This window comes from Ruditapes philippinarum, unplaced genomic scaffold (genome assembly GCF_026571515.1).
Source record: "Ruditapes philippinarum isolate M1 unplaced genomic scaffold, ASM2657151v2 ctg2318_1_1_1_1, whole genome shotgun sequence".
NCBI lineage: Eukaryota > Metazoa > Mollusca > Bivalvia > Venerida > Veneridae > Ruditapes > Ruditapes philippinarum.
In genome coordinates, this window is record NW_026853267.1 from 114,841 (window position 1) to 129,638 (window position 14,798).

A 14,798-nucleotide genomic window follows, 5' to 3' on the forward strand; every position below is an offset into this window, starting at 1 on the left:
TTATAGAAAGAGAACAGTAGGCATGTTGCTTCGCATTTGCAACGGATTCTAAAATCGGCTTTAAACTGTAGTCCTTTTTTTCGACTTGGAACTGGTGCCAGATTTGACAATTGAAGAAAAATGTAAGATTTATGTCATTCATAATAAAAAAATGAACATATTTAGGTAGAGTTTTGCCTTCCGTACTCCCGGTTGATGTAAACCTTACTTTTTAATCATGGCGTAGACCAGATAACGCCAGAAAACGAAATAGCTTGCAACTGAAGCTAGCTCTAAAACAAGCAACTTCCAAGGTTAGGCAAAGTGTTTGATAAAACGGCTTATATACTGACGAAGATCCAATATTCTATGGAAAGCTTATATTTTTCCCCGTAGACTGGTGCATATCCCAAAGAAATTGGTACAGAAATAAAATATTTACGGCTATTTTCTTTTCCGAATCGAGCAACATTTGTCTTGGAAATGATGCCGAAAATGACGTCAATGTCACGTGGTATTGCCACACTGATATACAAGTAGAAGGGCTTTCATCGACAATTTTTTCACAAACCTCCCTATTTACATGTCCATACATGTAACCTGACACTTATAAATACATTTTCCATTAATGATTGTTGTAATAACGACCATATTCTTTTATTATGGACATGCGCTTTTATAACGGTATTGCAGTTTTTATAACGGCTATGTTCTGTTAAAAAGCAATATCATACAACACATAATTCGACGGTGGCACAGAGGTGACATTTGTGTGTTTTTATTTATCTCGTGCGACGAGATACTATGTCGTGCACACAAGTTACTAAGTCGTAGTCACGACTTATTTATCTCGTCTCGCATGACATAGTAAATCGTGCGAACGACATAGAATCTCGTGAGCAAGAGAGAAATAAAAACACACACATGTCAACTCTGTGCCACCGTATAATTCAACTGGGATATACGATAACGATTATCGTATGTCCCAGAATTCAATCAACATCGTAATGCTATTTGATATGGAGAGAAATGACCACCAAAACAATAAGCACAGGTTTGGTTAAATCGTAAGTAAGCGGGTATGACTTATGTACGAAAATGACTTTTATGAGTGAAAGGAAGCGTAATTAAGAATCAGCGCTCATTTTATTTTCGGACTGTCACACTGTTTATATCTACACTCTAATTCGACATTGAAGAATTAAGTGAAATACAAGCTGGCACTATTAAAGAGATGTGATTATCGTTGAATTGGTCACATCAGGAAATTTGAACGCTACCAGGAGGACGGCTTTTATATACATGTACACCTAATATGGCTAAGTCTTTCAGTTAAAAAATGAACATGTACATTCAATATGGCAATCAATTAGAAGGTAATTTAATCAGGTAATCTCAATTTCATATACATTGCATTCTTCCTAATTATTTCTGTTATTTTGAGACTATTATGTGGTTTAATAAAGGAATCGATTAGAAAAACAACTGCCATATAGAATTCGTTTGTTTTGGCCTGATGAATAATCCGGAAATCGTGTCCCTATATTACAAAATTTCTAATAAGTCACTTTATGAACAATGTAATTATATCATTATAACTATTTATTGGGAAAATGGCGTGTTTGCTTCCTTGGAGTACATTCGCAATTACCAAATCAGATCTAGTGTATAAATGTATTAATAACATGCAAAATCATTTGGACAACTAATAGTATATTGCGAAATTATTTCAACGGGTCTGTTTTCGCAATTCCAATGGTTTGACTAATGATTTGACAGAGTGATTGTCGCTAATAAAAGAGCTTTCGCGAATCTATTGTCCAGAGGACTGTATAAAAGCCGTCATACTTGTGAATCGCGGCATATTTATCTGAAATGGTGAAAAGACCTGTTACCACAAGATTATATGTTCTCCTCCTTTTGAAATTAAAAGCTTTTAATAAAAGTTCTGGACCATCGTGTTGGAAAAAAGATCGAGCCTTGCGTTCTGATGTAGATTATTTTGCTTGTGTTCAAGTGTCGTCTGCAAATATGCCAGAAACGACGTAAGTAAACTTTAGAATTTGTTTCAGAAAATCTTTGAGTATTGTTTGAATATATATTATATTATTAAAACTCTTTTTTCCCGGGGGTGGGGCACAATATAGTATATGCAATGACCAGGGGAAGTAACATGTATTCGAGTTTGTTGGACAGCGCATATTTCAAATGTATTTTCTACCTTAAAGTAATACTCATTTGATTTTTGTACGGCCTACATGTAGATATAGTTTTTTAAAGAAAATAAAGAATGTACATTTGGTTCATTTGAAAGATAGATGGCAGACGTGAAATCAATCTAGACATGTTTGTTTTAAATCCTGTTATTTTAATTGACACATGGTAATAATTTCTTGTTATATAAATTGTTTAGAAGGCAACATTTCAAATAACGAAATGTTATTGGTTTTGTGCTTCATACGTTAATTATTTCCTTAAATAAAATCATCGTCACCACAACCACCATCATCATCATCATCATCATCATCATCATCATCGTCATATCAGTATCTTAGCATTCATTGCTTCCATATTTGATGGTCTTAAATTTGTTCAGTACAAATTGTTTTTGCGTTAGTGAACTTTTAAAAATTTTATTTCGTCCATTTTGATGACTACATCTTTTTTATATTGCATATGTCACAGATCTACAGTGAAGATGCTTCTATATTCAACCATATTTATGCGCAAACTTTGTTAATTGACCCACAGCAAGACCGAATTTGATAAGAGACTTGTGTATTTTGTTCTTTAACAACGGGTTTATTCATCTAAAGGACGAAAACAACGATAAGGTAAGTGCAATCAATGTAATCTTGAATGTGGCGACCGTAAAAATCGCCCATTACGTCATTTTGAATTTTGTGTTATATTGAGGCCGTAAAACTTCTTTTACGACATTTTGAATGTTGTGTTACGTGGCGGCCTTACAAATGGCCCTTTAATTCATCTACTTAATTAAAAGTTTTTTCATCATAAATTCTTATATTTAACCATAGAGTTAAATACTGTTTATGCTGGTACGTGCTACCACAAATGTTTTGTATTTTACTTCTTGTAAGGAATTCATGGCTCGTTCAGATAAAGTTAATTTTTAAAAAGTTAATGATTAAGTATTCTCCGTTGAATATCACTAGTATACGGTCTCAATTAAGAACATGTTATTTTACGACCTTAATGGCATTTATACAAAATGCTTAGCTATAACTGCATTTACTTTCTTTTCAGAAAGCGCCATCTGCTATTTCTTTAGCTGTATTTTTGGCTTTATATATTTCCGTTTCCTTTATGAACTATGGGGAATCTAGACGTTTTTATAGAGTATCAAATTCATTTGTTTATTGACAGTATATTTTTACCATTTTTGTTAGTTCTTGGGGTAGCCGGCAATATTCTCATTATCATTGTTTTATTAAAACCCAGGAATCGTGACTCTTCAACGGCCAGGTTACTATTAGCCCTTGCAATATCTGATATATTGGCTCTTGTCATCTCAGTACCTTATAAATGGCTGGACACCACGTATAGTATCAATATCAGAGAATTTTCAGAATTGGGTTGTAAGATTCACCTTTTTATATCAATGCACGTCGGTCAGGTATTTACATTTTCTATATTGGCTATATCAGTTGAGCGATTTATCTTCTTGATGTTTCCGTATAAAGCAAAGACAATATGTTCACTACGGAACATAAACCTGGTTATTTTGGTCATTCAACCCGTGTCGCTCATCATTGGCGGGCATTTATTTTATGGGGTGCGTTTATCGGAAACTGGTAAATGTGCTCTCATACAAGAACTCTATAAAGTCGGGATTTGGAGGGCGTGGCAGATATTGAATGTTGTGGGTGCACTTTTTGTCCCTTTCGTCATCATGGCTGTCACAAACACAAGTATAATAGTCAAGTTGATTTCCGGAAATTGTACATGGTGCAAATGTCTAAAAACAAAAGAAAAGCAAAAGGGGTTGGCGGTAAAGAAAAGGTCATCTCAGATTACTGTTACCCTTATGATAGTTATCTTGACGTTTCTAATCTGCGTTATACCCCTGGGCATTTATTACATAATGTTCAGCGGTCAACAATGGCAGCATGAGGAGACTCACCGCGACGCTGTAATTTTGTTGTTTTGGTCGGTGTCCAGTGGCCTCTTTCATACTAACAACGCGGTCAATTTCTTGATTTACTTCCTCAGCGGATCTAAATTTAGGAAAGAGTTGAAGTATTTATGTTGTAACAAGCAAACTAAAACGACACAAGCCTTCATAGAGGAGAGAACACCGTCTGCGCAGACTGTAGAATCATTGGTAAAATATTCAAAATAACTGCGGTAAAAATGATATTGATATATAAATATTACATTGAACTACCGGGGATTTCTGTGCACTTTACTTGAATAAAGAAACTAGCAAATTTCTTATCAAAACTTGCAAAAATAAATGAAGAAATAAATAAAAAAAATAAACTTAAAATTTCATACAGAAGTTTTAGTTCAATTCAAAGGCCATGATATGCTATCTTTTCATTGGACAAAAAATACTGTGTTTTCTTTTCATTGGTCCATGATATTAATTTTACTTTCTTTTCATTGGTTCGTGATATTGTGCTTTCTTTTGACTGGACTGGTCCATGATATTGTGCTTTTTTTTGACTGGACCGTGATATTGTGCCTTCTTTTGACTTATACATGATAATGTGCTTACTTTTCATTGGTCAACGATATTGTGTTTTCTTTTCCTTGGTCGATAATATTGTGTTTTTTTCACTGGTCCATGACATGATACTTTCTTTTCATTGGTCCACGATATTGTGCTTTCTTTTAATTGGTCCGTAATATGGTGCTTTGTTTTTATTAGTACATGACATGATACTTTCGTTTCATTGGTCCACGATATTGTGCTTTATTTTAATTGGTCCGTAATATGGTGCTTTGTTTTTATTAGTTCATGATTTTGTGCTTTGTTGTCATTGGTCTTTCATTTCATTGGTCCGTGATACGATGCCTGTTGTATTGACTTTGACTTTAATACATGTATATACAAATGAAAATTTTATCAAACAATGGCTAACTAGACTTTTAGTTTATAATGCCGACAAAATAGAGGACAATTGTATAGTTCAGTATAAGATCGGAATAAATTTCATTTAGTGAGCACCAAAAGATATATTATGAACTTTTGGTGTTCACGAGGTGAATTATATTTCGATTTTTCACTTTACCAAACGTTTTTTTATTATATGAAAAGAAACGTTTAAAAAGACATTTTAACCTAATACTAAATGAAAATCGTGCTAAATAAAAATACAACGTGACGTCATAAAAATAAGCCATTAAGATGGTTTCCAGCATTATACTCGCTGGTATTTCACTGAAACAACGTAACGGGCTTAAATTCAAAACAGTGAAAAATATCAAATTGATAATTTCACTGTTTCAAACTGAAATATCAGTTTTATATTTAAGGGATACAAATGAATTTGACGAAAATTTACAAAATTCCCATGTGTACCAGATAGGCCATATTGATGCTTTATGTTGTAAAAAAGCCAAAGATATAGATCTGTAAGAAAACCATCTAGTGAAGACCTATGAGGCATATTAGCGCTTTGCAGTACTACAAAAGCAAAACCAACAACATCAGCTGCAGCATCAACTGCAAAATCATCATCATCAACAACAACGAAGTGAAGTTTGTCGCATTAAACATACAGAATTCTGTAACAAATATGCAAGGGTCTTACAGTCATCAAAGGTAAATGTGTCCATCATATACCTAAAAAGAAAGGTTTTTAATCATGTATCTAAAACTGTCATTTCTCTAGACCATGGCAGAACTGTGTGATTTCTAGTGATAAGGCAATTATTTGCATATAAATTAATAGTTTGCTTAAATAGGATCTCTTACAACGCTACGCTTTATGCACATGTAAAAATCCGGATTTTAGTCAAGACAAACTAGATATATAATGCTTCATTTTTATAAATTTTTATTTCAGATTGAATCTATAGAAACGGGCAAGCCCAATGTGGGGATTAAAGAGAAGAATAAATAGTGATATGTGAACCCTTAAACTTTCACTCGACAGGGCAGAAATATAATTATTCCATGCTTTATTTGAGTTATAAACGTAAGGGATGTACGTATTATAGGTGTAATATAGGGGTCACCAACCACTCACCAACGTCACCACTTTCCTTTGTTGCATATGACGTCACCACTTACCCACGATACCACTCACATATAACAAACTTGAGCGACTGCGTGCACTAGGAACGTTATGATAATACCAATAGTGTTTTCATAAGGCAATATCATGGAGTGCAATGTAAGACTTTGGTATCTGTTACTCATATGTATGTTTCATATATACATGTATAAATTATTCATTCATAATAACGGACGGAATAAACCTAATCCAATGCAAAAAGACCCGTTCAAAAAGCTTGCTGTTATTAAAACTGTTATAAGGGATCATCTTTACACTTTATAAAAGACCAGCTTCTTGCGTAGACCGTGCTACCATTGTTATGCTTAAAAGTAATATATAACACTTATTCGTAAATAAATGTATGTACAAATTGTATTAAAATTGCATGTTTGTGTAAACATACAATATGTACCTTTTCTGAAAGTATTACGAATATATTTTCGTCCTAAGTGAACCGAGCCCTTTAATCATAATTTGTTGAATGTTTTTTACTGATGCGGTACATTAACGAATAATTCATGGAACAACTGCGTGTATGTGACCAGACGATCACTTTCAACACACTGACTTTCTTGGGGTGTATGTGTTCGAAGGTCCACTTTCAACAAGCCGTTCTTGTTGCATGTATGTGTTCACACGTTCACTTTCAACACGCCGTTCTAATTACTCTTATAAGCATTATTCACTCAATATTACTCCATAAACACATCATATAATATGAGCATTACTCATAAGCATTGTTACTCACTTTGTTTTCAGAACTCACTGAACAAAACACACAATATGAGCATTTCACATTTCATTAAAGGCACATTATGCCTCAAAAACGAATAACATTTTCTTTCTTGAGAATTATCAAACACGAGTTTTATAACGTTTACATAGTAGTATTTGAGCATGCCTGAGGCTATTTACCTTAAAAGAGTGTTGAATGTGAAATTACTTGTCATAAAAGTAGCAAAATGTAAACAAAGTAGTATCTTGGCGTCCATAATCACTAGAACTGTTCTTATTCCCTAAAAATCAAAGGAATATGTTTCAGTTTGTTGGCAAATGAGTAACATTTCGGATACTATAATATTACACAAAATAAAAAAAGCTTTTAAGAAATAAAATAAAAGCATTTCTGGACAAAATGTGCTTTTAAGCACTTGCACACACTTTATGAACAATACCCACTGAACAAAACCACACTATGAAATTTTTTTCATGAAGCAATTTTTGTGAACATTTCTCACGGAACACAACACATATTATATACAATTCGCATTTAGCACTTTTACTCACAATTCAAGTAATTTCAACCCTATAAACAACTGTTCACAGTTTTTAAGGCGCAATTCAAATATGATAGTTTATTTATTTAACTTCTATAAACAAAGATTCCTTTATTCTAAGGCGCAATTCAAAATGTTACGTCATTCATTTGCCTTCTGTAAACAAAGGTCGTACAATTCTGAAGCGTAACTCAAACTATTCTAAGGCGGAATTAAAAATCTTACTTTATTCATTTCAAGTTTGTAAACAATAGTTAACCATTCAAATAATTGACTTTTTTATCTTACTTTCTTTCAACAAAAGTTTATAATTCTAAAAGCGTAATTCAACTAATTAAAGTTCTATGAAGAATTGTCCATAATTCAATGAATAATTATAAGGCGCAATTAAAAACCTTACTTTATTCATTTCACTTTTGTACAGAAAGGTTCACAATTCAGATAACGTACTGACTTTATTTTCATAACTTCTATAAACAAAAGTTCACAATTCTTAAGCATAATTCAAAATCTGTACTTAAACTTCTATAAATGTTCTAAGACATAACCCGAGATATACGTATTTTTCTCCTTACATATACTTCATAAACAAATGCTCATAACTTCAAGACGGAATTCAAATAAATATTCATTTCTTCACTAACATCACTAAAACAAAGATTAACAATTCTAAACCGTATAGCAGACATATCTAGCTGCTTCCGGTTCGGTAGTTTTTAAACCAGTCCAGCGTTCTTTGCCATTCCATAGAAAACACCATTCGTGTCTTTTAAAAGAGTTTTCGGTGAGTCGAATTCCTTAATCAAACCAGCGTCCAAAACCATAACTCTGAAAAATAAAGAGGGTCAATTTCAGTGATTGTTTTGAAATACGAAACTACATGTATATAATCTCCAATTTAGTCATATGTTTCTTCTGAAATCAACATTTTAATAACCATTTCCAGTCGATATGATTGAATACTTATTTGCCCTATATACATGTATTTGTGTTTTGCCAATCGCAACGTTCGGCCCTTTCCGTCAGCCTTCGGATAAGCTATTTTAGAATATAGCTGAAGGCATTCCGAATGGTGTTTGCAACACACCAAAAAGTTTGGGTTAGTTTTCGAGCAGTCCTACTATGCGAATAGGGTCCGAATAAGTCTGATCAGAGAAAATTTTCATTAAAGTTCAACAATGTTCAAATAATCGTGAAAGTCCGTCATATTTCGTCATTTTCCGTGTTGTTTACAAATCAAATAAGCGTCGGTAAAACCAGGAGCAACATCAAATTCATTGGAAATGATTGGTTTCAATATGAATATAAGAATCCCGGAAAATGACCAAAACTGCCGCTTTTCTTCACGATTTCTTCCGATTTTCGTTAAAATGATTTATTATCTTGTGGATAATTACCTATTGGAAAGCTAAACAATTCACAAATTACCTGTCATAATCCATAATGGTGTTCAACCTATGAGCTACAGTGATGATCGTACATTCCTTAAACTGTACGCGGATAGTGTCTGAAAACAGTAACATGTAATAATGAATATATAATTGTATATGCAAGTAGAATAAACTTTATCTTTGTCAATTATACTACAATTTATTAATAACACGCATATACATAATTAACTTTTAATACGCCGTAATGCTGTCTGCTAGGTACGTCTGCAACCAGAACGTTTTAGATTGGTACTGTCCAGTTTGCCGTACATTTTGGAACTGCTAAGGCTACTTTTGGTAGAAGTAAATGAACATTAATTCTGAACAAGTTTTGGAGAAATTAACCAATGAAATGTCTTGATATTTCCTAGACATGATTAAAGACGCTCAAGTTCATTGGCAGTGCTCCAATGTTAGAACATGTGTTTCCGGGTCCTTAACCATTTCGATTATCCAATGAAAATCGGCGTTACAAATGTTCAGTATCGTATGAATAAACGAACCTTGTATAAGATCATCTGTCTCCATATCTACAGCGGCTGTAGCTTCGTCAAGTATAAGAACACGTGTTTTATGTAGCAGCGTTCTTGCTAAACATACCAGTTGTCTCTGTCCGACACTGAGAAATATAGGCAACAGAGAAAATGATGGAATACACAATAATACACAATAAAAAAGTCCTTAATTATCATTATTATTATTATTATTATTATTATTATCATTATAAGGGGTGTCACAGTCAGAGAAAATGCAAACAGTGTGAATGGCGACATAATAACCGTGTTAAACGTTTAACCGACCATACTAATAAAATCCTTAGATTTTCAACATTAACTTTGTTACTTTATGACAAGATATGCCATTTTGTTCGTATTTTTTTTGTACAATCATATCTAAAAATGGAGTAACAATTTTCCGCTAGGATCATGCCGTATTCTATCAGATTTGAAAAATACATTGTTGAGTACAACTTAAATACAAACAATTGTCATATCTTTTATAAAGAAAACTAAGGTAATATTAATAATCAATTTATAAATTTTCCACTCCATAGTCAAATATTAACCTCGGTTACCGGCTATTGAATTTTCTAACCGGTTTTTAGCTTAAAACCGACCGTACCCGTTTAAACGGATAAACGTGACACTCCTACTTATTATTGTTACCATCATTATAAAAATCACATGTTTCAAAAAAGTGTTTTTTTATATATATTTTGTTAGTAAATATCTGTACAACGTACAATGAGTGTGAAAATTATTAATCCTTATACTCGTAGATACGCTAATGATTAAAACCTGTTATAAAACTGATGGTTGTTTGTATGATAACTTGACAACATAACAAACAGTAATATTATTGTCAAACAGTTCATTGGAAATGTGACTATCCTTGCAAATATAATCAATCCATATTTTTGTTAATGTAAATACACTTAACATGTACATGTAGTTTACTTACTAACTGCAAAACTAATTTTGGCGGTTTTTCCCCCCATGAAAACCGTGCTTGAATAATGAATAATGCAATATGAGTTTTATGCGTCATTTTACCAAGTACATCAGCACTATTCACAAGCCAATCGACATTTACTTAAAATGTGACTTAAAGTAAGTATTCCCATCCATCCACCCCGCGTGTAACTAAGTAACAACCTCTTTTTCAAAAAATTACATATATGCTTTTTTCTTGTTATATTGTAAGATTCATTGACCGGATAATGTACCTTGTTTGTGCTATTATAAATGGTGTAATATTCCCATGCTGTAAGACATGGTATCATAATGTACCTGGATGAATAAAAGATATGTTATATGTTCTATTCAGTTCTGTTCTGTCAAAAACTATTCTCATAAAACAAGTTATAGTCATTTCTTAACTCCGAATTTTAATAGTAAAGAAATGTTCAAATCTTATAGATCACCTGAGGTTTTGACCACCCTCGCCACACTCATAATCCAGACCAGCCTCGACCCCGTCAACAAAACTCTTCAGATGAGCACACTCCAAAGCGTACCAAATGCTCTCGTCGTTGTAACGTCCAAACGGGTCAAGGTTACTTCTTAATGAACCAGAGAACAGCACGGGATCCTGTTTAAAAATACCATGAATAAGTAACTTAAGTAAATACTTATTTATTTCCCTTGTTTGTACTGAAATCCAAAACGACGATCAGCGCATTCCAGTGTTAATTTTGAAAACAGAGTTGTCGTCTGTCCCTAATAAAACGTAAGAAATTTACTCAAGGGCATATCATTGTAACACTTTAAGAAAGTCAAGACTACCTTCATTTAAAAATGATGCATTAAATACATTTTTTAATCGGTACTCTATAAATAACTTTGTCTGACGCCAGTCCCCGTTTTATTATTTCAGAAACAAACTGGCATCTGTTTAGAACCATCGACGGCCCATAAGCTAGCTGAATAGTTTCCTCACATGACGGAATCGAAACCAAAGCGGTGAGGATTGCAATTTCAAACTTATAAAATTAAGCTGAACAAAATAGAGCTTGACTATATTGCAATAATGTGCAGCACAAGAGCTTGTCGGGAGCAAATGATGCTTAAGTGCCAAATGATAAGCGCTCGTTGAGGCTAAACTGTCAAAACTTTGTAGTACTTTATTTTCCGTTATTCATTTTAAGGAGTTCACAAAAGTCTTTTGCCGCAAAAATTCCAATCCTCACTGATGTGGTTTAAATTCGTTCATGTGCGGAAGCTATTCAACTAGCTTATGGTTCTACACAGATAATGAACGGAGGCTGGCGGCAAACAAGGTAATTTATTGCCTATTAAAAAGTTTATGTAAAGCATCATTTTTTAATTTACACTATAGCTAAGATAATTATGAATATCGCAGGTTAGTTAAAATAGTTGGTAAGTTTATAATAACTGACCTGTGGCAGGATAGTTAATTTTGACCTCAGATCATGCAGGCCGAGTTTGGATATATCTACGCCGTCTATAAGAATTGAGCCTCCAGCAGATTCTACCAGACGAAACAAACACAGTGTGAGAGAGGATTTACCGGCCCCTGTTCTGCCAACAATTCCTATCTGTAAGTTAAGAAAACAGAGATTTTTCTACAGACATGATAGTATAAATAAACTTTTCTGTCGATACAAAATTATTTCCCTTGTTTCTATTGAAATCTAAAACGAGGCAAATGAGAGTTAAAACGAGGCACATTTCCGGTTGATTTAAATCACGAAAGTTATGCCATTACTTACATAACAAACAGTGACAAAGTTACACTTCCTTCTTTGGACGTTTTTAGAAAAATGTTAAATTATTCGACCGTATGAAAATTATTTCTAGATGTTACAAGATATCTTGTTTTTCAAATTTAATGAAACCTAAACATCCATTCATCACCATGAATATGAAGATTTGAAAAGTAAGAAAAAGTAAATTGCATTTGAAACAGAATGTTTATAAAATGGGGCACCTTCTCTCCGTCTTGGATCGAACAATTAATTCCTCGCAAAACAAGGTCCAACCCCTCTCTATAGCGAGTCAGATAGTTACGGAACTCTATTGTCCCAGATCTAGGCCAGTCTATTGGTGCCCTTGCCGTATCCAACACCCATCCAGCCTATATAATGTATGTTTAATATGTTTTACATATTTACAAAGATAGAATATGATTTAAAGATATTAATACGATTTTGATTAGAATATGATTTAAAGATATTAATACGATTTTGATATACATACCAATTTTTTTCAAATACTTTGTATATTATCAACATTTAATTCTAATTTTATAAGGTAAATTGTATATTATCAACATTTAATTCTAATTTTATAAGGTAAATTATATATTATCAACATTTAATTCTAATTTTATAAGGTAAATTGTATATTATCAACATTTATTTCTAATTTTATAAGGTAAGACATGCTAGTATTCAGATTTGACATATAGGGCTTTCTGTACCAATACTTAAAATATGAACTAAGTAATACCATACTTGGTTTGTGACAAGGCAAAATGACCATCTGAGCTACGTTTTAACAGGTGACGATTTTTTTATTATTATCAAAAACACGGCTTTAAGAAATGATATCAAGTAATTTAGAGCCACACAGCACAATATCATTTATAGATATAAACAATGATTCCAAGTAATTAAGCAAAAACATAGATTTGTTTAAACAAACCTCAGACGGCAGTTTTGTGTACTCTTCGACTCTTTCAGCAGACACAATGTTCATCTCCATTTCACTGATAGCAAGTACAACAAGGTTTAGAGTTATCGTAATCTGTAATGAAATATTAAACGAAGAGTAATCAATAAAACAGTAAGAGTAAAACATCAGCGATCAATACATGAAACAATCATCAGTTAAATAACGGTAATCAAAACGGAAAATCAGCACAGTAAAGACATATCAATAGAATCAAAAGCACAAATCAATGACTTTACAGCCGAAACGAAAGCGCAGAACAAAGAGATGACAACAGAATAAACGTGCAGAACAAAGACATGGCAACGAAAACTCACACATGGCAGAAAATAAAATTACAGACTAATATGACAACAGAATAAAAGCGCCGAACAAAGACATAACAACAGAATACAAGTGCTGAATACAGATATAATGACAATAAAAGCGCGGAACAAAGACATAACAACAGAATACAAGTGCAGAATACAGATATAACAACAGAATAAAAGCGCAGAACAAAGACCTGACAAAAGAATAAAAATACAGAACAAAAACATTACAACGACAAAAGAAAAAGCACAATAATAAAATCTCAGAACGAAGACTTGACAATAGAGTGCATAACAAAGAAATGGAAACCAAATAAAAGTCCACAGCAAAGACATGGCAACATGTTTTAAAGAGCAGAACAATAACAGACGACAGAATAAAAGGGTGTTTAGCATATTTTCAATATACCATTTATTTCGTTTTACCTACCTGGACAGCATATGTTATTGACAGACCAACTTGAGCCCCATTAAGTTCATCAGAGATAAGTCCAAACACAGCAGCTAACAGTGCAATAACGTTTCCAAGAGTCTCCAGTCTTATTCCTATCCACCTGTAGTTTAGGATAATACACATTTAGAATTGTATCCCACTTATAATTGTATCCCACTTATAAGTGGTACAATACAAGTATTCCAAAGAATCTTTAAGCAATAGCTATAAGATTTGACACGGACTTCCGGTACAGACCGGAATATCTGGCACGAGAGTAACTGATTATAGCGGTAAGGAGCATCTGCCGCCGGTGTCAACGGTAAATGATTTTATCTGATGTGCAAGAATCTTTTGATCCATCTGGATTGATATTTATACATATATATCCATAGATCATATAGGTATTTACAATTGAAATGTGATTTAAAAATAGTAGGAAAATCTTGGCCTCAATTCAAGCCCTATACAAGTGTTAGCCTTGTTAGATCTTTCTAATTTTCATATGGCGATTATCAACATATTGAATAAATAAGAACTAGTTTTTGTCTGGCCCATGATGATGAAAATGGTGTAGACGGTGATAATGTTTGTGATGATACTAATGATGATGGGAATGATATTGATGCGCACGACGGGGATGACTGTAATGACAAATATGAGTATGGTGATGACAATGATAATAAGTAAAATGATAATGATGGCAATGGTGATTTTGATGATGGTGGATATGATAATGGTAACCATGACAATAACGGTGATAATAGTAATGATGATGATAATGTAAAAGATGATGGTTGCATTGATGATTGAGATAATGATAATGATGGAGATGATAATAATTATGGCAAAAATGGGGATAATGATGATAAAAATAATATATGTAATGAAAATGATGATGATGAAAATGATAATGGCGGTGATGTT

General features: G+C 33.0%; 2 protein-coding genes across 2 annotated transcripts in view; one reads left to right on the forward strand and one right to left on the reverse strand.

The window, feature by feature from the left end:
- Positions 1 to 3,256: 3,256 nt before the first annotated feature.
- Positions 3,257 to 4,342, forward strand: LOC132736330 (growth hormone secretagogue receptor type 1-like). The gene has a single exon (XM_060723440.1). The coding sequence runs from the start codon at positions 3,314 to 3,316 to the stop codon at positions 4,340 to 4,342; it is 1,029 nt and encodes a 342-aa protein (XP_060579423.1). The 5' UTR covers positions 3,257 to 3,313.
- A 2,662-nt stretch (positions 4,343 to 7,004) lies between these two features.
- The window catches only part of LOC132736334 (ATP-binding cassette sub-family C member 3-like), a 29,683-nt gene continuing 21,889 nt past the window's right edge, over positions 7,005 to 14,798 (reverse strand). Inside the window, exons 20-27 of the mRNA XM_060723445.1 lie at positions 13,869 to 13,992; positions 13,101 to 13,202; positions 12,385 to 12,531; positions 11,834 to 11,992; positions 10,859 to 11,025; positions 9,438 to 9,553; positions 8,933 to 9,011; positions 7,005 to 8,332 (exon numbers count right to left, since the gene is read on the reverse strand). Of these exons, the coding sequence (XP_060579428.1) occupies positions 8,221 to 8,332; positions 8,933 to 9,011; positions 9,438 to 9,553; positions 10,859 to 11,025; positions 11,834 to 11,992; positions 12,385 to 12,531; positions 13,101 to 13,202; positions 13,869 to 13,992 (1,006 nt within the window). The 3' untranslated portion in view covers positions 7,005 to 8,220. The remainder of the gene's footprint in view (positions 8,333 to 8,932; positions 9,012 to 9,437; positions 9,554 to 10,858; positions 11,026 to 11,833; positions 11,993 to 12,384; positions 12,532 to 13,100; positions 13,203 to 13,868; positions 13,993 to 14,798) is intronic.

Excerpts from the sequence above, each read along its gene's own strand:
- LOC132736330 (XM_060723440.1), top strand. The coding sequence starts at position 3,314 with ATGGGGAATCTAGACGTTTTTATAGAGTATCAAATTCATTTGTTTATT.